Source organism: Astyanax mexicanus, chromosome 10 (genome assembly GCF_023375975.1).
Source record: "Astyanax mexicanus isolate ESR-SI-001 chromosome 10, AstMex3_surface, whole genome shotgun sequence".
NCBI lineage: Eukaryota > Metazoa > Chordata > Actinopteri > Characiformes > Acestrorhamphidae > Astyanax > Astyanax mexicanus.
The window spans coordinates 33,164,833-33,190,290 of NC_064417.1; the positions used below are offsets into that span (position 1 = coordinate 33,164,833).

Genomic DNA, 25,458 nt, shown 5'->3' on the forward strand with positions numbered 1-25,458 from the left:
CTCAGAATCCGGCTGCTGATGAGATCCTGAGCAATACGCAGGTGGTTTAACGTAATGAATGATCTGTGTTAATGATGCATGTATAAAGATTACAAAACTTTAAATATTACATGTCAAATTAAGGCAATTAATAAAAAATGTGGCTAAAACACAATTTTTTATTAAAAGTCTCCAATAAATAAATTAATTAAAATAATACAGAAATAAATACAGATGTTATTTGCATATTAGCCAAGCCACTGAATTATTTATTTGCAGAATACTGCATATTAAAGTATTATTTCCAAATAATTAATTTTGTTTTCTCTGCACATAGCTTTCTCTGAAAGCCTTGAGACTAAGTATTTATTTATTTATTCGTGGATGTGTTGCATTATTAATTTAGGGGTGACCACTGCCCTTGTGCTTTACAGCTCGTCCGGTCTCAACTCGAACCTCAACTCTTACGGTTTTAGATTTTCAGACCAGAATTATTTAAGTATTTAAGATATTTAATCTCCTCACCTCCATCCGATAAATTAATTAATCTACAGTGAGGATTAAACAGATGGAAACAAAAGGTGAAAGAACCTTTTATGGCAACAGGTCTTATTAAACTAAATTAATATCACACAGTGCAGTTTGGAGAAGAATGTTATTGCATTAATCAGTTTTACACTGTATAATCATTTAGAAGCTCGTATTAGCAAATATATAAATATAGATGTGTGTAAGGATATTATAACAATGTTTATAATCAACATATAGGCTGTGATTCATACCTATCTTTATAGGTAAGAATATTTCATTGATATTAAATATTAATATTTACATTATTCAAAAAACGGTTGTTCGGTAGGGGGCAGTATTTCGTTACTGTGATAGAAATATTGCAAAGGTACTGTAAATATCAAAAATACAACCCAGAGTGCCCAGGGTTATCTGAAACATGGATAGATAGAAAAAAAGAAGAGATTGATGGATGGGTGGGCGAGTGCGCTTATGAATGGATGGATGGATGGATGAGGGATCGGTGGATGGATGGATGGGTGGAAGGACAAATGGATGCATAGATGGATCAAAGGATGAACGGATAATGAATTAGTTGTTTAAAAGTTTGAATTAATTTCTTACAATGATCAATTTAATTATTATGTGTACAAATATGTATATTTCAAAGTAAATATATAAAATAAAGACAATATTAAACATTAATTCTGAATTATTAAGACAGTAACAACAATGCAATATATCACACATTTAAATTCAAAGTCAAGTTTTTAAATTAATTAAAAAAAAGTAGGACATAAAATAATATTAATAAAGTAACATAATATTTTGTGAAAACAGCAGTACATATATTGTCCATCAAATAAAAGTCCCATGTTTAAATTTGTGCAGCTACAATAGAAAGCACTTTCTACTATGCATTCATTAGAAATCTTATTAAATATTTATATTTTACATTTATACGGTTGATTTTCTGTTATAACAACCAAAACAGACTATTTTCAGTTTAACTAAATATTATAGAAGGGGACTTTTTATTATTCTTAATCATTATTAAATTAAATAGCAAAATATGTATACTTTTACTTAAATACAGTACTCAGATAAAGTTCTGTACTGTATTTTAATTATTTTACAGATTACAGACTAAAGAAAAAGTGAACGCCCCCTATCACGTGATCACAGTGGCCCAGTGACGTTGGCCGAGCCCGAGCTCAGTAGTGCGCAGACGCGGCGATGGTGGAAGGACCCGGATGCACCCTGAATGGCGAGAAAATCGGCGCGAGAGTTCAAAAAGGACAGAAAGTGCTCAAAGTTAGCACTGTTACTGTGAGTGAGCGGTTTAGCGGCACTGCAGTGATTTAATTTAGTTAACTGATTTCGAAAGAAATCGAATCTGTTATTGATGTTACAAATTTGTTTACATCTCCATTTTTAATGTACGTGGTTGTTTGTCCGTTCCACCTTAAAAGCTGCAGTTACAGGCCCCAGAACGTAGCTAACTGCTGCAGCATTTAAGGTGGTATGGACAGTTCGAATAAGAAGCCTTGTAATCACATCTACATAGCTAGCGTTAGTTAGCTAGGTTCGTTTATATCCTACAATAATATATATATATATATATATATATATATATATATATATATATATATACAGTTACCATATAAAACAAGCTGACCAGTAAAAACGGTGGTGTCAAACATGTAATATTACTAGTCAAATTTTTATTATTTATTATATGTACGTAATAAAATTATAAAAATATTTCTGCTGCCTGAGGAAATCTGCCCACCCAAACCAATGCCAATTCTCACAGCTGCCGAAAAGTAATAGTAGTGCTGGGCAGTATGATCAAAAATGGATATCACAGTATTTTTCAAGATTCTGACGGTTTCTCTGTATATCGCAGTATTTTTGCATGACTGTGCTTTTATATAAGTCTGTGACTTACTGTACTGTTAGGAGTACATATAATACAAAACACTAAGGCTTTAAATTAAGGTTCTGATTACTATTGGGTTTATTTTGTCCCACAAAATTACACAATATATGAAGAAATCAGACTTCATTAGCAGAAAAACAGCTAAAATGTAAGCAATATACCTTAATAAGAGATAAGCCAACAACTTTTCCACGGCTTCCTTTACAAACTATTTTAATAAATAGTTCAAGAGCTTAGAGACATTACAGTATTAAATCAGCCACAATTTCCTTCTTGCTCCATTTCACAAATACATTCAGTTCGGTGTGCATTAATATTATCCTTCAAGCTACAGTATTAATATATATAAACTAGACTATAGTTATTGCTCTCCTTGTATACTCGATTTTTAGGGAGTTTTATCATTTGCTGAATAAATGATTCTGTACTCAGGATCATTTCTGGGCTCATCTGTGGGATTAAAGTGCTGATCGCATGGAGCCCTGTTCTACAATGTGTGCTTCTACACAACACACTGCTATGCCTCTAGCGGTTTGGCGGTATGTGAAAAATCCATACCGGTTCTAAACTGACGCACAGTATACCATATGAACTGGTATACCGCCCAAGTAGGAGGTTCAGAAGCGTGAGGACCAAAAACAGCTGGTTCCTAGACAGCTTTTTTCCCCAAGCCATCGGGCTGCTGAACAGCCAGTAAGACAGTGTTCTGCCCAACCCACCACAGGCAACCACACCTGACCTATTACGTCCCACTCAAATTCATTGTGCACTCTGCACTGTATTTATAGTTATGCTGCACATTCTAACTGTCCATTGCACACCTGTAAATATGTACATCTGATTTGATTTAAAACTGCACATATCCTGAATGCACAACACTATTAGTCTAAAGTAAATTAAAGCTATTTTGAAATATGATTTTTACTAATTAAAATTAATTAGACCTGGATATTTTGCATGTCAGAATTACCAGGGATTACAATTTATTCAAGTAAGAATGTTGTTATAAATATCTCTAATTCACCTTTTAACTAGTAAAAAATAATTCCAGATATGAGAGTGTCCAATTCAGTGTAAATGAATAGAAACATATGACTAGGGAAAATTATCTTTGGGATATGCAGTCTTGGTACTATGTCAAGTCTTTATTCATCTTTAAATCTAATATTACTAGTAAGCATTTTATAGCTGATCTAAAAGTTTCTAAGAGTTTCTACTAGTACAAACTATATTACAGATATGTTAAAATCTGATGGGATAGGATTTTAATAATTTGTGTAGTTTAGGCCATGTGCTTACAGCATTAAGATTTGTAGTTAAATAGTATATGGTTATTTTGCAGGTAAGCTAAATTGTTGATTGTATTTTGAACCTCTGCAAAAGTAGCGGGTTATCCCTATACTGAAATATTTTGTTTTTAATTTTGTTGCAGAAGAATGGTCCAGCTGGAGCATCTCTGGAGTGCATCAATGGATGCACATACACTGGAGTGCAGACGCTCGGCAAAGAGCTGTTCATGTACTTCGGTCACAGAGCATTACGGCAAGTTTTAAATCCACTTTTAAAATTAAGTGTTAATTTCCAGTCTGTGTATGACAGTAATACATTTTGAATTAATAGTGTTATGTCACAAAAATACAACATCCTGTATTTACTAGATTTTGGAGCATTGCTGTGAGGGTTTAATTGAATTCAGCAACCTGAGCATTAGAGCAATCTGGATGTTGGATAGAAGATCGTCTCCCCACCTCATCGCCAACTCCTTATTCCAACTCTTCCCATCAAAAACTATTATACTGTGAGATGCCTTGTGCTTGCCACCCCTAGTGTTCTCTATAATAAAGCTGATTAAGCATGCTTTAAATTATTTACTTATTTTAGTCCTTTCTAATTTGTTTCTGTTATTTTAATATTATAAGTGATTTTTAGTCTGTTGCTTAACATCCGAAGCAAGAAGAAGTTAGTGCTGAAATAATTTGCTTTTTTTAGGTGATATAGGTGGCAGTTAATTTGGCTCAGGGCTGTAATTGGATTTCAGCGCAATCTAATTATGATCACATTTAGAGATATATGTGCAGAGTGTGTGTGAATATGTTAACCTGAGCTGTACAGTTTTGGTGAGATAATACGAATCAGGGATAATGAGCTCTTTAAGTGAGGAGTGCTCGCTAAATTTGCATACTAATATCAGCCCTCTGGTTAAAGGAGAAAGGGTGAATGGTAAAAAGGTTAAATGAATACTCCAGAATTCTTTATCCTTGTATTTAATTACTGAATCTTAAGCAGGTGAGTGTTTACTGCAGAGAGTAACTTTAACATTTCTAGTGTTTGATAAAACAGCACCAAACACATTGTTTTATAATAGAATCCAATGGCATTTAAAATACTTTTCTAAGATTTTCTTACTGAAATATTTGCTAAGTTAAGCTCTACAAAGTATAATTGTTTCTTTAACAAATGTGACATTTTTTTTTTTAGAGGGAACACTTTGTGTTAATGTATTACTGATGTAGTGATGTGACAGGCAGTAAAAAAAAAACAAGTATGAACTTGGTTAAATACCAAAATTCAATCATTTTCCATACATAGTACACGTTTTATTATTTGTTTGTTTCTTGTTTGTTATTTATTTACATGTGCTAATAGGGTTGTATTATCAATGATTCATTACCTAAGTATAGGGAAAGATAAATTGGGGGTGGGTGATATGGCCTAAAAATAATAGGGCAATATATCAGGGTATTTTGGGGTATTTTTCACTATTCTTGGCAAATATCAAAACTTTGATTTATTGTTTTTTTTTTTTTATTAATTTCAAGAATATTCTACTGCAACAAAGTAATGTTAATGTTTTATTTAGAATAACAAAAAAACAACAAAAAAAGATTTGTCTTATTCATAACAATAACTTGAAAAAACAATGTAACAAATAGAGTACAACAACTAAAGTGCAGTATATCTCCTTTCAGAAATATTGCAATTATAAATTTTTTTTTTTTATTGTGTCAACATTTTTTTTATTGATTTTGCAGAAAATATGATGTGGTAAACTACAGCTACACATTATATTACAGCTACAGTTACATATGTGTAAGATTGAGATTATTTATTAATGAAAATCTCTCTGTCTCTCTCTCTCTCTCTCTCTCTCTATATATATATATATATATATATATATATATATATATATATCACAATTAATCTCTATGAGATGTTTTTTTATTAAAGCAACTTTATAACAACTCATCTGTCTGCAATACAGAAAGTGTATCCTGCCTCAGTACATGTGCTTCTCTTACTTTCAGTGATGGTTCTGCATCTTTCAGCTCCTTCAGAAATTAGTAGTTTGTGTTTACTGCTGTTGTGTGATAAGAATTACACTCTCCGCCTGTAGGGGGAGCACAGGAGCAAAGAAAAACTGCTGCCTATGAAAGAAACGCTGCTTTAAAAATGCTTAAATTCAGAAATCTTACTGGAGTGTTGTTTTGTGGACAGGCTGCACTTCGGCATGAACGGCTCGATGCGTATAAACCCGGCTGAGAGACGGGACGGCAAGGGAAATCCACCGACTCTGCTCCTCCAGCTCACCAAGGACACAATCTGTTTCTTTGATTCCACAGTTGAAATCCGGTAGGATTTTTACCACAGCTTTGTTTATCAGGATTTTTCACACATCAAGAGGAGCAAATATAATAAATAAATAGATAAATAAATAAGTACATTTAAATAAATCAAATTTAATTGGATGGGAATGAAATATATATGTGTGTTTGTGTGTTGCAGGATGTCTGAGGACTGTGAAGAGAAGGTTCGAGTCATGGCAAGTCTGGACGTTTGTTCTCCAAGCTTCAGTGCATCCCGTGCGGTGGAAGTGGTGTGTATGCAGCACGGCCGGATGGTGTGTGACGTCTTACTGGATCAGGCTGTCTTGCCTGGTGTCGGAAACATCATCAAAAACGAGGCACTTTTTAACAGTGCCCTTAACCCTGCTGTAAAGGTGATCACCAGCACACCACAAAACAGCCACACCTTACTGTCTGTTTAGCAGACATGAGCATGGCCTTTAAATACTGATGGTTTTAGGAGTAAGAAAGCCTGTTTGAATGGAATTAAGCTAAAGTAGGGTCTCTTCAGCTGCGTTCATGCATGCATGTTTATTGTTAAAATAAATGTAGTAGAAACTCTTGTCATAATAAAAATTATATCACTGAAGGGATGTGTAAAAATTAGGGGTGTGCCATATTGTATCGTACACAACAATATCGCCAACACTTTTAAAAGATCTTGAACGATATTATACCCTGAAATATTGTGCCTTATCACCCACTCCTGATTATCACATCAGGGTACTAGTTCTTTGCTGTTTTTAGCAAAAGAAAAATTCACATTGTTCTCATTTCCCATTATATATCTATTATATATCTACTAAAAACAGGTTATAGCTGTCCAGTATAATTTATTCTACTTTAATCCTGGATATATGGAGATATTTGGGGTGCATTATTAGTATTATGACATTCTGGATCATTGACTTCTGTTACAAATCTGATAAAATACTTGTATTTTGTAATATCTCAGTTTAGTTTTTATTTTGTTGCAGTATGGTATTCTTGAATTTTTTTTTTTAATTCTGTGTTTTGTCATATTGCCAAGAGTATCGGAAATTTTGTGATATTATTTTAGGGCTATATCTCCCACCAGTAGTAAAAAGGTTTTACACACATTCTTTCCACTCCGTTAAATAAAACCCAGTACGGATGAAGTCTTCTGCAAGGTAATGTTTAAAGCAATAGTTTGGCTGTGTAATAAATAAGCCTGGACATGTTTAGTGGCAGCAGTTTGCCTTTTTTAGTAATGTACTGTATTTCCTTAACTGTCTTTTTGTCTTAATTGTTTGGTTATTTTGTAGGTGAATCAGCTGACGAGTGAGCAGGTCAGACATCTGGTGAAAATGACTCGAGACTTCACTTTGCTCTTTTATCAGGTAAATCTGTCTCTTGCTGTAGACAGTAAACAGTGTTTTCCTTCCTCTAAACATTTATTAGAATTTGTCAGAACAGTTTGTTGAAAAATAAGATATTAACAGATGTATGACTACAATCTAGAAACAAACAGCTTCACTGCAATTATAGTGTATATTTTGCTATTTTTAATCAACTTGATACAGGTAGAAAACAATAATAATAAAATTTAGGGGAAAAGCTCTGAAGGCATCATTATCAAAGTATTGGAAAACCTGCTTATTTGTTGCTTCTTCTAAAATTAAGGGTAGTAAAAATTGGGGGTGTTTTATATCATATCGTACATGATAATATCGTCAACATTTTTGAATATTGTGAATGATATAAAACCCTGAAATATCGCGCCATATCACCCACCCCTAATAATCACATCAGGGTACTACTTTTTTTGCTGTTTTTAGCAAAAGAAAAGTTTACACTCAAAATTACAAATATAATAATAAATAAAAATTCTTCTCATTTTCCATTATTTATCTACTAGAGACAGATTATATCTGTCCAGTGTCATTAATGTTACTGCAGCGCATAATATATGGAGATATATGGAGTGCATTATTCGTATTGTGCTGTAGTGTATTCTTGAAAAAAAAAAATCAGTGTTTTGTCATATTGTCAAGAGTATCGTTATCGCAAAAATACTATGAAATATTGTGATATTATTTTAGGGCCATATCGCCCACCCCTAGTAAAAATTTGATCTTACTTTTGTTGGAGTAACTGTCTCTACTGCCCATGAAAGACTTTCTACAAGATTTTGGAGCGTTGTTGTGAAGATTTTATTTGATTGCATTTACTGACCAGAATAAAATTAGTGAAGTCAGAAAGTTGGATGATAAGCACCCTGCATCATCCCCAATCCAATAAATTCCTTAAGTTAGGCTAAATTTATAACTCTCTCTTTTGTTCGGTTAAGGTACTTCTAGGATCGTCTCTGTATGAAACTGTATACGATATTCTCTGATATTTATTTATTTTTCTTGGACCAATCAGTGTCGTAAGAGAGGCTCCTCGCTGAATCAGCACTGCAAGGTTTACAAACGGCCCGGCTGTGGTCAGTGCAGTGGAGCGATCACCGTCTGCCGCCTAGGAAACGATGGCAGGATGACCTACTTCTGCCAGCGCTGTCAGACTGAAGATCCAGCAGAACTTGATGTTAGGTTAGACACGCATACACACGCAAAATTCCTCAGACTTATTTAAAAAAGACATTGATTTTAATTTTAAGACTTAAGATTGAATTAAATATCATTTTTTGAATTTGTGGTCAGAATTTGTATACATACTTTAATTAAGCTAAATCTGTCCACTCACATAGGTGTCAGTTAATTAAAACTAAATAATTCTTATTTAACCTGATTCATCAGTTTGGCAGTTTATAGCCAATTGATTTGGCTTTGTTGCTTAGGGCGATGTTAGTGATAAGTCTCATTCAGAAAGCAGCAAATTCAGCTGCATTCACATTACAAGGCTGAAGTGACTCAAATCAGATTTTTTGCTCAATGTGGCTCAGATCTCATTTTTTCATGCCTGTGTGAATGTGCCAAATCTGTTTTTTTTTTCTAATCAGATTTGAGTCACTTTCATATGTGGTCCTAAATTGGATACGTAGCTGATCTATGGACATGCAACGTGAATGTGAACGGTCAAATTGGAATGAATGCATCTTTTTGCTTTTACGCATGCGCTAGGTGCTTCTGTCTCGTAGCCACACTTTATCTCTTGGTGCAGCTATAGATGCAAAAACAGCAAAAGCAAACCGCCTGGCCTTTTTTCACCTCCTCGACCTGAGAGTGAACTTCACACCAGCTGTTTACTCTCCACTCACATATAAGCTGTTTTTTGTTTTTGGTGAAGAAGGTGACATTTAAACAGGTATCAATGTGCGCATGTGAGGTGTTTCAGGGACAGATTTGTTCATATTACACACAGATACAGCTCACTTACATTTGTGAATGTGAATCGCCAAGATAGCCAAAAATTTTATTTAAGCTATGTGGCTTGTAATGTGAACGTAGCCGTAGTCTGTTTGATTGATTTTACTCTTGCATGATCATTCACAAAATCTGCGATCAAATGGTCGAATAGAGGCGGCTTCAGTTTTGTTTTTTCCAAAAGATTTAGTATCCACTGAAATAAAATGTATGCACTCAGAGTAAATACAGGACATTAGCTACAGACAATTTTATTTATTTATTTATTTTTTTTTTTTACATATGGTGACATTTGCCAAGAAAAAGCGAAGAGAGGTGAATCCTTTACACCTCAAATGTGTAAAAAAAATAATCTTAAAAAAAACCACTGCACAAGGAATAAACTGATGACCTTTAATCATGATACAGCTCTGCTCCATTCAGATTTAATAATTGTACAGCTGCATGGTGCGTTTTCAGTAAAATCCATGGTCAGAACACTTTGATGGGATGGGTGAATCAGAAGAATGAGGGCAGCAGTGACCACATCGCCACAAAAGAGGAGGAGGAGTGGACATGTGAGCTGTGCACGTTGATTAACCGACCAATCAGCAAGTCTTGTGAGGCATGTCTGAGCCCTCGGCCTAAGGGTAAGCTCACATATGAAACGATTATTATCACCACAAATGCAGCAAGCAGAGTTTAGAATTAATTTGTTATATTAAAAGTAATATTCACCCTACTAAGAGACTGTAGCTCCGCCTTCTCAGTGTATATAACAATATCTATGAGACAAGCTTTCTATGTTTCCACTCTCTGGTATGCAGTGTCCAGAGATCCGGTACAGCAGTCACTTTTCCCCAGTGCTCTGATTCGTTACCCCTGCAACAGCTTCTCCAGCCCCCAGCCAGATCTGAAGATGAATCGCAGAGCTGCGTTCGGAAACACCACCCTCGTCCTCACCGACCTCAGCCAGAAGAAACCCGCTGCACAACAGAGGAATCCACCAGCAGGAAAACTAGCGCTCCAGAACACGAAGCGGGGTGCTGTGATTGGGACACAGCCCGCAGGAACTCAGATCTCTACACAAACCTCACCTGGGTCTCCTAGCCAGCCCAGCAAGAGGAGAAAAACAGAAGTTGGACACCTTCCTGGAGGAGCTTCACAGAACAACAGTCAGCACTCCACAAGGTAAGACTCGCATTCAGTGGTCAGTGTTCACAAAGCACTGTAAACAAAATCGAAGCCGAATAAAAATATATATTTGGTTAAAAAAAAAAAAGAAAAAAACATTTTTTTTATTATTTTAAATTAAATGATCACCATTGGTGCAATTAAAAAGAGGGCCTCACTAAAAATAAAATGAAAATATGCTGTCCACCATTAAATAAACACATTTTATGAACATCGGTGCCACTAGTCAAATATACCCAAGTATAAAAATTATGCTCTGAATTTTTTTTATTTTTTCAGCAGACTGTTATTTCTTTTGTTTTTACTCAAAGCTAGTCACTCACACACCAGCTAGCCAGCTAAAGAGAAGTATTTTGGGATATGTAGTAAGAACAGATGCTAAAAGAACATTTACAGTTTTCAGATTAAAAAAAATCTAATTCTGTGTATTTCTGAGGGAATTCAGTGTTTATATCTGAATTCAACTTTTATTCCTCAATTCTGGCTGTGTCGTTCGAATCTCAGACATAATAGGGCCCTACATACAGTGTAGTTCAGAATAAATACCTGTACCTTTAAATTCTAACTAATAAAACTGTAGCCTCTCAAATGCACATTTTTCTCAACAGACAATGACTCTCCCTCTACTCTAATCAGATCCATAGATAATCATAGGAAATGTTTTCAGGTTTAAATGTTCTGTCTGTCCTTTCTCTGATCCTGCAGTTCCACACAGGGCCCAGCAGCGTCCAGACCCACAACCCCTTGCTGCCCCACTCATCAGCAGCCCAGCGTGCTGAGGGTGGTCAATAAAGCAGGAGAGAATAAAGGCAGGCAGTTCTACACTTGCGCCCTACCCCAAGGATCCCAGTGTAACTACTTTGAGGTGGATATATATTAGAATATATTACACTTAAAAACACCTAAAATCACATACAATAGTACAGTACATTTAAACATTACATCAACTATAAATAGAAAAATCAGATCTAGTGATTCAGAAAATGAAGTGGTCTCTTATTCTTTTCCCAGAGCTGTATGTATGATTTGATGATGCCCTCCATCTCTCCTTACTTGTATTTTTCGGAGACACACATCAGACATTATAATTAGAAGATTCTAGGCTACTCAAATATATTTAAGTTATTAATAATAATATTAATATATTAATATTAATAATTAAATATTAACAGAAATTAGATTCTTATATGAATTTGCCCATCTTTTGATTAAATAAAATGTTCAGTTGCGCAGAAAAAGAACATGAAAATAATTGTATACATTTTAATTGTCAGAATTTTGTTGTATTTCGTTTAAAGTAATTATTAGTCTTTTTGTATTTTGTGTCTTTTGTTTCAGTGGGCGGATCTGCACTTCCCTGTGTGTCACCACAGCAAACGCACTCTGATGAGAACCGTTCTTAAACTGGGGCCCAACAACGGCCGGAGCTTCTACACGTGTTCATTTAAACAGGGCCAGCAGTGTGACTTCTTCCAGTGGGTGTAAATCAGCCCAGCAGTCTGTCTAGACCTTTAACCGCTTAGCTGAACACACAGACTTAACTCATGCACTTTTTAAATGTTTTGTTATTGTAGTCCTTTGTGTTTTTATAAATGTTGGCATAAAATGTATGAACAAATTGTGATACTAGAGGCCTCCTTCGATTACTGTTGGTTCTTAAATAAATATATATACATAAAAACAAAAAATCCAAATCCTGTGTTAATACAAACTGTAAATAAAGGTTTTAAATATAGCAACATGAGATTTTTTTAAACAACCTGTAACATTAGAGGCCTCCTATGCTTCCTGTTTAGTGTTAAATAAAAACAATACCCAGAAAAGTCTGGAAAAATATTGAATTTATTAAAAATTACATGTTGATACGAATTTTAACCACATAAAAACAACAGAATACTCTTATGAGTAAATTGTCTGTACATTGGCATATCCCGATTATAATACACAATCAGACTTTAATGTATGGAGTGTTATAAACTAAATGCAGTCCACTTTCTGCAGGACGGGTCCGTTAGTCTGTGCATTGGACACCATAAAGGGGAATTCAGTGAATCCTGGACGTTTGTTGCAAGCGGCACCTGTAATAGACAAAAGAAAATACAAAAAATATATATATATATTTTAAACATGGTTTACTAGTACCAAAGGCCGTGTATATGAAAACTGGATAAATATGAAAATCACTCATTATTGCTGCACAACAAAGAGAGAAATAAACAAACTGTATCCAACAACTCAATAATAAAAATGGCACAAAATAAAATGGTCCAAGTTACAAATGTAATTCAGCAATTTCTTAAAAAAGTAAATTATAAACATAGCTCCACTCTAGTATATGATTTCTAATATGATCAATTTTATAACTAAGAAGCCCCACACGTCTGTGCTCGAGCTATTCGTGTATTTAAGGTTGCCTGGATCTTTTTTAATTATGTAAACTGTTGCACTACAGAGCAGATGTATTATATTAAATGAGTATAAAATAAATAATATAAAATAGTTGTGTAACTTTAATCAGTACAGAGTGCTTTAACTCACCGTATCCTCCAGTGGTGTTGGCACATATGAGTGCCCCGAAGAAGTCCGGGTAGCGCTCTTTGATCCTGGTGATGGCCGTCTTACAGGCGGCGGAGGGAGACGCACCCGCCCTCATCATCTCCACTGCTAAATAACTACACATAAAAATACAGCAGGGTTAGATTACCACATATACAGTATGTACAGTGGTTTTCATTTGCAATACATCATCGATACGTGGCATCTAATGGATATATTTATTAAAGCATTAGTACTCTAGGACATAGGTAGCCCGGAACCGTGAAACATCTGACCCGTGAGGTTGTTTGAGCTATAACGATAATGGGAAAAAAAAAAAAAAAAAAAAAACGCTTCTCTTGCAGAATTTAGTTTACACGTTTTCCTGTCTCTCTGTTGCGCTCGGCGTGACTTTAGTTTTCTGTCCGTTCTTGGGCTTTCTCTCATTCTAAGGAGTTTTTTTTCCCCCCCGAGTTGTAACTCAGTCCACTAGCCGGTGAAGCGGTAGTTTAAAGAATTGCGACCCTACCGACTCTGGTTCAATCCCTGCGTAAGGAGCGGTGTGTTTATTTATTTATTTTTTTTCCCTTATTATTTAGTTTACCTGCTTTATTTTATTTTTTTTATATTGAACAAATATGATCACATTTGTGAATTGATATCATTTGTATAAACACATGAAAAATTCTGAACAAGAATTATGGGATTACAAATGTACTTAAAAGTGACTTCATCTAAAGTACCCAGGCATCATTAATACTAATAAATGTGTTTTTGTGATATAGAGTTTATGCAAATATATCTTTGTGGTGTAGTAACCACAGGTGCAGTTGCAAAAAGTGTCCAGTAAGTGGTGCTAGAGTGTTCTTAGCTTAATTGCACTCTGAGTTAGAATAGAGAGAGCAGTGACTCAGTACTGAAATGGAAGCCTGTTTGTCTAGAAGTGTCTAGGAGAAGCTCCGCACAAATAAAGGAAAATAAACATAGATAACCTCTCTCTGCCTCATCTATAACCTCCCCTCAAGTCATCACAGTGGAAAAAATAACTGATTAAATACTGTATTTAATTTTACACTGGCCTGAATTTGTTAAGATTGAAACAATAAATTGCAATGTGCAGACACATTTCCACTACAGTACAATAATCAATTAAATGTATACAAATATTATATGATCTGCTCCATCCACTGCAATTTGGTGGCGGAACCTTGTTCCTTGATTTTGTTTCCCACCCGCAAGGCTAGGATGTCACACGGCTCATCCAATAGAAGCTTTGCAGCTAAGCTAAGCGTCAACTCTAGTCTGGTACAGAGCAGGTTTGTACAAACGTTTATGTTGCTGTAGTAAATGAATGAGGCTTAAGTCTAGCCTCTTTTGTGGAACCAAAATTTGAGCAAAATGAGCCAGACTAGTCTTAAAAAGCCTGGCTTACTGAGTTAGCTTGCTTCGTGGAACAGCCCCCTGGTGTCCCAATACTTTTGCCTATAATATAGTAAATATAACAGCCCTAAACATATCCTGGCTCATATTCCACATTCTGGGTAAAAGTAGTAAAAAAAAAAAAAAAAAAAAAAAAAAAAACCTAAAACCTGTGAATGTTTCTCTTGACTGAAGTGTGGTTTTAATGCAGTGTTTTTACCTGGGGAGGAAACGCATCATGATGTCTCCTGAGCCGGTAGCAGCAGCGCCACCTGCTGAGCTGTCTGCATATGCCCCCGCACCAGCCACCGGAGAATCCCCCACACGACTAGATACAGAAACACACACACACACACACACACACACACACACACACCTTAAAGCAGAGCAGGTATGACTGTTCTGGGAGCTCGTTACTGCACCACTGGAGCTCGTCTGCTCCCAGAGGTAACAGGGTCTTTCATCACTGCTTTATTAACTTCCTGTCTTCCTGCTCTGACAGCGTAAGTTTATATTCTCTTTCTGGACGATTGCATCCCGTTAACAAGAGCAGGAATTTAACCCAACACATTATGCTACAACATTTTTGCTGCTTGACACGAATGGATGTTTGTAACAAAAATATATAAATAAATAACAAAACTTATTTTTCATGACATATCTACCAGAAACATATCTATGCAATTTAAATGAATTGACACAAAGACTGCAATATTAATACTTGTATATAATATGAACTGTGTATCATTAATATGACATGATTGCTCATTGATTTTTGCTGAAATCTAGTGATTTATTTGTTTGCAATTATTTAGGCTGCAACAATTAGTCGATACAATCAACAATGTTGATTATAAAAATTTGTCGACTCCAAATGTTCATTTTCAACTAAATGTTAATTAGTAGCACTACACAAATAACTAAGGACAGAAACACAGTAGGAAAAGGGAAATGGGCTCAATCACATAGTTTACACTTACTGCTGCTTGTGTCTCCAAAAGTGCCAAAACACAACAGAATACATATTTCCTCACTAAATATCAGCACTTTTCACATTTAAAGTGCAATGTTCTGGACATTTATATGATATTTAAATCTCATCTTCATCTGTTTCTGTAGTTTTGAACTGATAAAGAAAGCTAGAAACAGGAGCTGTATCTACAGCAAGCAGAGATGGAGGGCATGGCAGAAATAATCGTTGACTAATCGACTAATCAGAGATTAATTGGCAGGTTAGTCAACTACCAAAATAATCATTAGTTGCAGCCCTATTTGCAAATTAATTTTGCAATTAATTTGCAAAAAGAAAAATACAGTACAGTATAATGCAATATATCTTATTTCCATATTGTGCAGCCCTCCCATGAACTTTATTAGACCTAATCTCCCCACTGTTAAAAATACAAAAAGGTGTTTCAAATGGTTCTTGGCTTGAATATCCAGTTTCAGAAAAACTCTTTGATTCCGTTTACCCAAAATTAAATATTTTTCAAAAACCCTGTAATAGAAAAAAAAAAAATTAACCCTGCTCGTACTCACCCAGGCACTTTATTGGTCGCCCCATTGGTTGAGGTTGCTGCAGCCACCTGACCATTCTGTCCAATCACAATCATTCCTAAAGAAAACAATAGTTAGATTTTTTTTTAGTCTGTCAAATTCAAATAAAAAGAAAGAAAATCCCGCCTCTTTTTTCCCATCCATAAAACTAAAATCGTACCTGTAAGGTTTAAAAAATTGTGAACTAAGCCATACATTTTGTCTACCGTTACATCCCTAGTGTATATAGTAGGTATTAGTAGCTACCTACTCAGTGTGGGTGTGTGTGCGGTACATAACCAGTTCTTGATTCAGCAGTAGATCTAATATCATGTCCAGAGTACATTACCGATAGTGTCATGTGATCGAAGGTCGATTAGTCCAGGTTTTCGCCGTGGGCCTGAGTGCAGTTTAGCTTTGGGAGTGTACGGCCCGCAGGACATGGAAGGGTCCGGAAAAACATTCTGAAAAACAAGGAAAAGAAAGTCAAATCCAAGCTTCTTATTCAATTTGGAAAATTGAGTTAAAAAAAAGTTCTTTCAGGCAAATTAAAGACCAAGCATATCACCACAAGTCTAAAGCTGATTTGGTCTGAACCAAATAAGAAGTGTAAAAGGAACCAGGAACCACAGTCTGGACTAAATGGGTTAAAATGTGGTCCAGACTAAAAGAGGTGGTCTTAGTCTTCATCACGTAAGGTTGAGTCAGGCTATCATCATCCATTAAACAATAGAAGAAGAAAAATATTATACTAGTCATTCCTGTATCTACTGTAACTGTAGATTGACCCTTATATATAAACCGCCATAAAAGAAATCTGAAAGAAATTTGAGGACAAGCTCATTATGAGGTTGAGAAGTCGCATCCTCCGATACATGTGAAGTTAGACTCCGCCTCTTTTACAACTGCCACAAATCAATGCAGCACACACTGAATCCCCAGCTCTGATACATCAGCTAACAGATGCCTGTGCTGGCCAGCATCACAATGGGAGTGATAAAAAAGAGAAAGCACGACCTACTGTACTCTCTCTGACTCCGGCTGCTGATGGAGAAGCATGTTGCCAGTGTATTCATGAAGACCTTGCTTATCTTCAGCATTTTTAAGGTGAACCAAAAATGGCAACACATCACTGTCTGTCTGCAGTCCTGCTTTGTTTTCATATTTGTTCCTCCACTTCATGTTTCAAGCTGAGAAAAGGCTGTGATTTGATTAACTTGGCCAGAACCCAGACAGTTTAATCTTCTCGAGTGTGAACAACAGAAAATAAATAAAATACACATTCATCAAACTCCACTTCCTGTCTGCGCACAGCTTTGAACGCACTAGCTCTAGCAGCATGGTGGGATCAACCATTGTATTCTTCTTAGCGCTGTTAATGAATTATTCATTGTAGCTTTGGTTCATTGTGCATATTTTTTATGGCTGAGATTAAATTGATATCCTTCCAAAACTTCTCACCAAAGTCCATGTCAAGAATTTTAATGAGGCTGACAAATACGTCTAATAGTTCTGGCTCCGTAAAGAGTACAGCGAAAATGTGCTGAAGTCTCTCACATTAATGATAAGACCATTAAAGAGGAGAGGACGAGAGGACTTTGCCTTTCTTACATTACCATTAATCACTCTCTCAGCAAAAAGCGATGGATTTCTAAAGGTGTAAAGGACTTTATACTCAAGTCAGCAGTCCATCCAAACACCCATTTAAACCTAAGATCATTCTGCTTGTTTAAAGACTTTGACAAACATTCAAACAAAAGAATAGGAGATATTAGTCCACAAATACCTCAATAAAACCTCATTTACACTAGAATATGAGATATTAGTTCATAAACATCTCAATAAAAACCCTCCTATACACTAGAATAGGAGATATTAGTCTATAAACACCCTCAATAAACAATTCTATACACTAGAGCAGGAGATCTTGTTCCATAAACACCCTCAATAAACATTTCTACACACTAGAGCAGGAGATATTACTCCATAAACACCCTCAATAAACACTTCTATACACTAGAGCAGGAGATATTACTCCATAAACACCCCCAATAAACACTTCTATACACTAGAGCAGGAGATATTACTCCATAAACACCCCCAATAAACACTTCTATACACTAGAGCAGGAGATATTACTCCATAAACACCCTCAATAAACACTTCTATACACTAGAGCAGGAGATATTACTCCATAAACACCCCCAATAAACACTTCTATACACTAGAGCAGGAGATATTACTCCATAAACACCCTCAATAAACACTTCTATACACTAGAGCAGGAGATATTACTCCATAAACACCCTCAATAAACACTTCTACACACTAGAGCAGGAGATATTATTCCATAAACACTATTAATAAACACTCCTATACACTAGAACAGGGGATATTCATCCATAAACACCCCAATAAACACTCCTATTTCCCAGAATATGAGATATTAGTCAATAAACAGGCCCAATAAACAGTCCTTTACACTAGATCTGAATATATCAGTCCATAAACACCTCACTCAACATATTAGAATGTAAGATATTAGTAGATTAGTTTTAGTTAAAAGATGAACTGACCTTTCTATAGTTGGGTTGGCACTTCTGTGAGAGCCACTGGGAGAAAATATCCCTCGATCTGTTAGTCGTCAAGTCTTCAGATTTGAAGCCCATATCTTCAGCAAACACTGAAGCTGCATAAAAATACATAATGTACAGAAATATACATTATCGTAACAACACATAACACAAAAGGGTAGTCTTATTTTGGCAGAACAGTGCTTCTTTTACTTCTTTTATTTTTTAATGGGTGATGATAGCCTGACTCAACTTCCTTTAATTAGTCTGAAAGTCTGAACTGTCAAAAAATATTTTTACACTGCTGATAAAAGGAACGATGGTTCTGTTGATTCAGACCAAGACCATCTCTTTTGACCAAATTTATTGAGTCCTTTGGTTCAGACTGCAGTTCACAGTGCCTTTCATACCAGATGTTTCAGTTTGGACTAAACTAAAACATCTAAAGTCTGGACCGGTCCATAGTCCTTTACCAGGCGGGGTCACATGATATGTTACATAAAAAATAATAGTCATATTGTATGCCAGAGCCAATGGTGGTCCAACAAAAACTAGGCTTATCTGTTTTTTCTTGTTCGCTCTGAAACATCATTTTCATTTGAAATGTTCTGCCAGATTTACCCTGGTCAGTGTAATACTTATCAGTTTCATTTTCTGACCATCTGAGGCTAAATTTGAAAAGAGAAAATTGTGTGTAAAACCTCATTATTTATTTATTTTTTTCATTTAGTATAGTAACAAAACAAAATAGGGTTTCATGCATTTTTCCAATTTTCTGTTTTTTTATTTTTGCCCTTTACAATTAGAATTTTAGGGAAACAAATTGAGTTTCTTTGATTTTTCTATTTATAGGTATATGTTTGAGCAAAATGAACATGTTGCAAATGTTGTTTTATTCTATAAACTACAGATGGCATTGCTCCAAATTAAAATATTTTTATTTGGAATTTGGGAGAATTTATTTGCAGAAAATAAGAAATTACTAAAATAACAAAAAAGACGCAGAGCTTTCAGACCTTAAATAATGCAAAGAAAACAAGTTTATATTCATTAAAAGTTTTAAGAGTACAGAAATCAATATTTGGTGGAATAACCCTGGTTTTTAATCACAGTTTCCATGCATCTTGGCATGTTCTCCTCCACCAGTCTTACACACTGCTTTTGGATAATTTTTTGCCACTCCTGGTGAAATCAAAGAAACTAAATTTTTAAGTGGTCTCTTATTTTTTCCAGAGCTGTCTATTTTATAATATAATAATTATATAATAATAATTAATAATAATATAATAATTTTCCTTGTTGCATCTTGTTACAAAGGTAGGTTGGATTGTACCATCATATTTTTGTTAAAAGATGCAAAAATTGAAAAAAAAAATTATATATATATATATATATATATATATATATATATATATATATATATATATATATATATATATATATAGTTAAATTTTAACAGCCAGAAATAAAAAAAATAACACAAAATAGGAAAAATGCAGGAAAACCAACTTATTTTTGACTATACTAAATGGAAAAAATCAAATAAGATTTTACACCCAATGTTCTATTTTTTAATGTAGCCTTAAACTGATTAAACATTACTCTGGTCTACTCTTTACTGCATGTGTGTGCATCAAACTCAGTTATTTCTTTATCCTCCGTAATTCACACTTGCTGTTTAGAACGGGTCACAGATCAACACAAACATCTTCATCTGCATCTGCTATCTCTCCAGGCTACACTGCGGAGCCGCTGAGCACTCTGGGTCAGGCTGAGAACTAAAGGATGGTGTTCTTATATAAGATAATGTCCTATATTTCCGACAGACACTAAAGCAAGTTCAGAGGAGGTTACTGAGCTCAGCGGGTAGAACAGAAACGAGTGCAGTCGTTCCCCGCAGGCCACAAACACTATTCTAGTCCGCAAATGGAGTCTGAATGGCCTATCACACGCACATCCTTCAAAGCCTAGTGTCGCCAACAGGCCACCAGAGAGGTAATTAGGGAATTTCTCTGTCTGGCTTTTACATTTTTATTTGTATTTTTTTTATACAAGTTCACACCATTATCCATTCATGGACTGTGGAAAATGGACTGTGTGTCAAAAAGTATCTGGACAGCTCTTATAGTAAATGAATCTTCCGCTTTAATCTTTTAATGTTTGCTCAACGTCTGGCTGTATCTGAGGCTAGGTTCACACAGCAGGTGAAAGTGGCCCAAACTGATTTTCTTACCAAAACCGATGTTTATTTCAAGCTGTTCCAACAATGTTATTTAATGTTACAGATATCACGTATGCGCTAAACAACAACGCTTCACATTAAGTTTTGGTTTCGTCCTTGTCAGAACTTCAGGAACTTTGAATGAGTTCAGGCTGCAGCTGAGCTTATAATCAAGATACAATCAATTTACTCCACCTCACTGTAAAAAGTGCACGTTTTTCTGCCATTGTCAACCAGCCCACTCTATGAACTTTTTTTTTAATTTTGAAGCTTTTTATTTTCCTTTGATACTTCCTTTAAGGTATTGAACTTGAACCAACCTTATTGTCCTTTTTCTACCAATTAAACAAGACATGTTGGGCTATTAAAATCCATTACAGGGCGCTGCGTCTTTTAATCCATTCCACATACAGCTCTGGAAAAAATTGAGACCACTACAGTTTCTGAATCAGTTTCTCTATTTATAGGTATATGTCTGAGCAAAATAAACATTGCTGTTTTATTCTATAAACTATGAACAACAATTCTCCCAAAATACTTTTTTTTTGTTGCAGAAAATGAGAAATGGCTTACATAAAATAACAAAAAAGATGCACAGCTTTCAGACCTCAAATAATGCAAAGAAAACAAGGTCATATTCATAAAGTTTCAAGAGTTCAGAAATCAATATTTGGTGGAATAACCCTGGTTTTTAATCACAGTTCTCATGCTCCTTGGCATCATGTTCTCCTCCACCAGTCTTACACACTGCTTTTGGATAAGTTTATGCCACTCCTGGTGTATAAATCCAAGCAGTTCAACTTGGTTTGATAACTTGTGATCATCCATCTTCCTCTTGATTATATTCCAGAGATTTTCAATTTGGTAAAATCAAAGAAACTCATAATTTTATGTGGTCCTTTAGTTTTTTTCCAGAGCTGTATGTGAATTGTTTTTTTCGGGTATTTATTATATTTTAGTCCAAGCTTCTGTTGTTTTTTCTATTGTTGTTATTTTAGAATAGTTTAGGGCTGATCTTAAGAAGTGTAAAAGGACAGTCAGTCCATACCTGACTCTCCAACTAAGAAGGTGTGGTCAGTGTAGTCCATCACCGCTCGAGCCACGCCCACAGCGTTTTTCACTCGCCGAAGGTTCGCTACTGCCCCCACCTCCATCGTGTCACTGATCAAAAAAGAAAGCAGATATATATTATCACAGGGTTATAAATAAGCTGTTAAACAAAGCAAATAATGATATATACATGCAAAAATATGGTATCATGACAATGACGTTACTGTTAAGTGTATGTTAGTTTGTCCTCTATAGCTTATATGGAATATGCCGAAAGTTATAGACAGGGTAAAGGAGTTAATAAAGTACCCGTTCATGATCATGGCATCCAGTGTGGTTTCTCCTCGTTCATCTGGACTCCCACCAAACCCCACGCTGCCATCACACTGTTCCTGCTCACAGCGAGTACATCCAGCCTGCGCCGCATCCAGCGGAGACGAACCCGCCTGCAGCGCACTCCATGCTGTACACACACACACACACACACACACACACTCCTTATGAATCATATACACCTAACTTGTGCTTTCACTTTCTGTGTCCACTTTATTTTAAACACCTACTGTAATTGTTCTTCCACTCACTGGCCACTTTATCAGAAACACCAACTGTAGTCAGTACTGGAGGGAGGTGTACATGCAGGAAAATGTTCCCTTTGAATATTTTGGGCCTTAATTAGGATATGCGCAACAATTACGTATACAATAAAAGCAGCACTAAAATAGTACCTTTTATTACACTGATCAAGGACTAGATTAAGAAGCAGTGAGTATCAAGTGACAAAGATATTAGGGGTGGGAATCGTTTACTATCTCACGATTCGATTCGATTCCGATTTTGGGGGCCACGATTCGATTCAAAATCGATTTTTGATTCAAAACGATTTGAATTATAAAAATTTCTGCTTCTGGCTTATGAATCTTATTGAAAAAAAACCCTCCATAATATACACTGGTCCTGGAGCAAGTAATGTGTTACAAAAACAATAAAATGTGCAGGAATGTGGGTCCTCAGTGACAGAGAAATCACTGGGATATCACAATGACGTTAATGAACAATAAATAAATAATAAATAACACTGCTTTATTATAAGGCTACTAGCGGTGGTGTGTAGGTGACGCTGCTGGGCTGATGTGATGATAGCAGTGGAGCGCTAAAGTTCAGGAGCAGCTGCTGATTAACTAGTTAACTTTAAGGTCGTTGTATTTCTTCAGAAAGGGGGCAGGAGGTGGAGAAATTAATTCATATGGTCCATTCCTTAATTCCTCTGTGATGAGGAGCTGAAATTAGCTCTGATTAGCTTATTGTTATTTTTCCGTTCCGCCTTAAATGCTGCAGCCCGCTGCCACCTGTAGCGTTATTTAAGGTGGAACTGGAAAGTTAGCTAGTTAGCTAGCTAACAGTTACTGAAACTAACTACTAGCGATCTTTTTTATGCTTGTTATGAAGCATTCTGCCATAAAACATTAAAACTACACGTTAATCTAAGGTAATATAATGCTTGTTCTGCCATCTTACCGGTGATTCTCAAACACCTACGCTCTGTGTGTGTCTGGAAGATCTCCGTTTGAAGGGACAAGCCCTATCCCCAGGGTTGCCAGGTCCAACAAAAATACCCAGCCCAAAATCAGTCTAAAACCCGCCCCTCAGAATCGATTTTGGGACATTTTAAATCGATTCTGAATCGTAGTAAATGAGAATCAAGATTCTTATGTGAATCGATTTTTTGGCACACCTCTAAAAGATATAGAAGTTTCAAATACAGTACATACAAAATAAAAATCACCAATAATTCAATAATATGCAATAACAGTGAATTTAAAGCAGTTTAATTATTATTATGTTTAGGTTATGAATAGAATAGAAACACCCACCATCTTGTACTTAGGCTATATTAACTGGCCACTTTATTAGAAACATAAAAAATACTGATGGAGTGAATTCAGTCACTGGCCACTTTATTAGAAACACCTACTCTACCTTGTACTGTAACTCATTGTGGCCATTTTATCAGAAACACCTGCTAGAATATGGCTAGATCATGGTCAGTGACTCAAATAAATATTCCAAAAATATTAGAAAAAGATGCAGAGATTTATATTAATTCTTCTAGAGCTTTATATTAATATTAATTCAATAATATGCAGTAACATTGATTTTGCATGCAGTTTTAACACTTTATTCTATTTTAGTTTATTATCTGTAGGTTTGAATAGAAACAATGGTCACAATATTAGAAACTCCTTTCATCTTGTACTTTTAGCTTGCGACTTTATCAGAAACATTAAACGAAAATAAAAATAAAACTCAGGGTGGAGGAGTGAATTCACTCTTTGGCCACTTTATTAGAAACAGACTTTTTAGTGAACTTTTCAAGGACTTTTATGTGGCGTTTACTGTTTTAAAAAAAACTTTTGTAATTGTAAGCACTAGGCCTATAAATTACAGAAGTTTCTAATACAATACACACCTAATAAACATCCCTGAAAAGTTCACTAAAAAGTGGAAACAGTTTAAACAAAAAGAGTTTAAAACCAGTTTACGGTATGTATAAGGCTAAATAAATTTACATTTTTAGGTTAAATATTTATAGTTTTTCTAACAATAAAACCCTACATTGTAGTTTTACTCACTGGCACCTTAAAAAAGTGAACCTATAAGTTCACTAATACAGTAGGTTAAGTTTCTAATACAGTAGATACAAAATAAAAGTCCCTGAGAAATGTTATAATATGCGAAAACAGTTAGATTAAAGCAGTTTAAACGTTTTTATCAGTAAAATTAACTCGTGTAAAAAGTTTAATAATGAAGTAATTAAATCTGACCTGCAGCAGTGGCGTTCTCGAAGTGCCAGGTGTTAATAACCAGCGGTAAGGAGGCTGGACTCACAGGCAGGAACACAAACAGGAGAAATATCCCAGTCTGAATCATCATACCGCTGATTAACCTTCACTTCTACTGCCTTGCAGCTCCAGCACTTCTTCACTGACCATGCCCAGACCTCACGCGCCTGTCAGAGTGGCCTGACTAATAAAAACCCTGCATTTATTCATCTAACTACAGTTTCTGCAGGTCCACCTCAACTTCCGCATCCAGTCATATGACTCTCAGTGGGTGGAATTTCTGGAGTTTCACAGCGCGGCCGGCAGAGGGCGCTGCAGCGGCCCATTCAATATTACACAACAGCAGACTTCAGTCAGAGAGATTAAAGATAAAAAGATTAGATTATTTATCATTTACTGCATTAATTATCAAATATTCCCACACTTCAATACGCATAATTAATAGAATTCTATCAGTTAAATAAAACAAACCCTCTGTCAAAAAGAATCACAGCTGCTCACTCACACACACCCCTGCTGAAAAATTCAGATTAAGACCAGATTTTAAGACCTGGAGCAGTGGAACCGTTTTCTCTGCATTGATGGAGCCCCATATAGAAGATAATATTAAATTAATGTTTGGAGGGGTTGTTTGTGTTGCTGTTAAATTACACCATGTGAGGTTGATTATGGAAAAGCAACCTTAAAACAACCTTTACTTAACAATGTCTAAAAAAGTCAAGAAT

The 25,458-nt window shown here is 35.4% G+C and overlaps 2 protein-coding genes across 3 annotated transcripts; one reads left to right on the plus strand and one right to left on the minus strand.

Annotated features, from left to right (window-relative positions):
- Window positions 1-1,671: 1,671 nt before the first annotated feature.
- neil3 (nei-like DNA glycosylase 3) lies at window positions 1,672-12,291 on the plus strand. 2 transcript variants are annotated; one of them, XM_007245510.4, is made up of 10 exons: window positions 1,672-1,818; window positions 3,864-3,973; window positions 5,927-6,061; window positions 6,215-6,428; window positions 7,341-7,415; window positions 8,443-8,609; window positions 9,843-10,012; window positions 10,190-10,553; window positions 11,262-11,421; window positions 11,895-12,291. In XM_007245510.4, the coding sequence occupies exons 1-10, from the start codon at window positions 1,726-1,728 to the stop codon at window positions 12,039-12,041; spliced, it is 1,635 nt and encodes a 544-aa protein (XP_007245572.2). In that variant the 5' UTR covers window positions 1,672-1,725; the 3' UTR covers window positions 12,042-12,291. The 2 variants fall into 2 exon arrangements, with proteins under 2 accessions (XP_007245572.2, XP_022539738.2); XM_022684017.2 differs by having other exon boundaries at window positions 1,695-1,818; window positions 3,867-3,973.
- Window positions 12,292-12,380: 89 nt separating this feature from the next.
- Window positions 12,381-25,015, minus strand: aga (aspartylglucosaminidase). The gene is made up of 9 exons (XM_007245508.4): window positions 24,716-25,015; window positions 22,200-22,353; window positions 21,889-22,001; window positions 18,623-18,735; window positions 16,396-16,510; window positions 16,050-16,125; window positions 14,731-14,838; window positions 13,095-13,228; window positions 12,381-12,634 (listed from the first exon to the last, which is right to left on the minus strand). Exons 1-9 carry the CDS (start codon window positions 24,822-24,824, stop codon window positions 12,534-12,536), a joined length of 1,023 nt encoding a protein of 340 aa, XP_007245570.1. The 5' UTR covers window positions 24,825-25,015; the 3' UTR covers window positions 12,381-12,533.
- Between the last annotated feature and the right edge of the window lie 443 nt (window positions 25,016-25,458).

What these genes read in the sequence shown, in the direction of transcription:
- neil3 (XM_007245510.4), top strand. Translation starts at nt 1,726, where the DNA reads ATGGTGGAAGGACCCGGATGCACCCTGAATGGCGAGAAAATCGGCGCG. An exon ending in TCAAAGTTAGCACTGTTACT is followed by an intron (nt 1,819 to 3,863) that starts GTGAGTGAGCGG and finishes ATTTTGTTGCAG; the next exon opens with AAGAATGGTCCAGCTGGAGC. An exon ending in TCTGAGCCCTCGGCCTAAGG is followed by an intron (nt 10,013 to 10,189) that starts GTAAGCTCACAT and finishes TCTGGTATGCAG; the next exon opens with TGTCCAGAGATCCGGTACAG.
- aga (XM_007245508.4), bottom strand. Translation starts at nt 24,824, where the DNA reads ATGATGATTCAGACTGGGATATTTCTCCTGTTTGTGTTCCTGCCTGTG. An exon ending in CGAGAACGCCACTGCTGCAG is followed by an intron (nt 22,354 to 24,715) that starts GTCAGATTTAAT and finishes GTGTGTGTACAG; the next exon opens with CATGGAGTGCGCTGCAGGCG. An exon ending in CTTCTTAGTTGGAGAGTCAG is followed by an intron (nt 18,736 to 21,888) that starts GTATGGACTGAC and finishes ATTTTTATGCAG; the next exon opens with CTTCAGTGTTTGCTGAAGAT.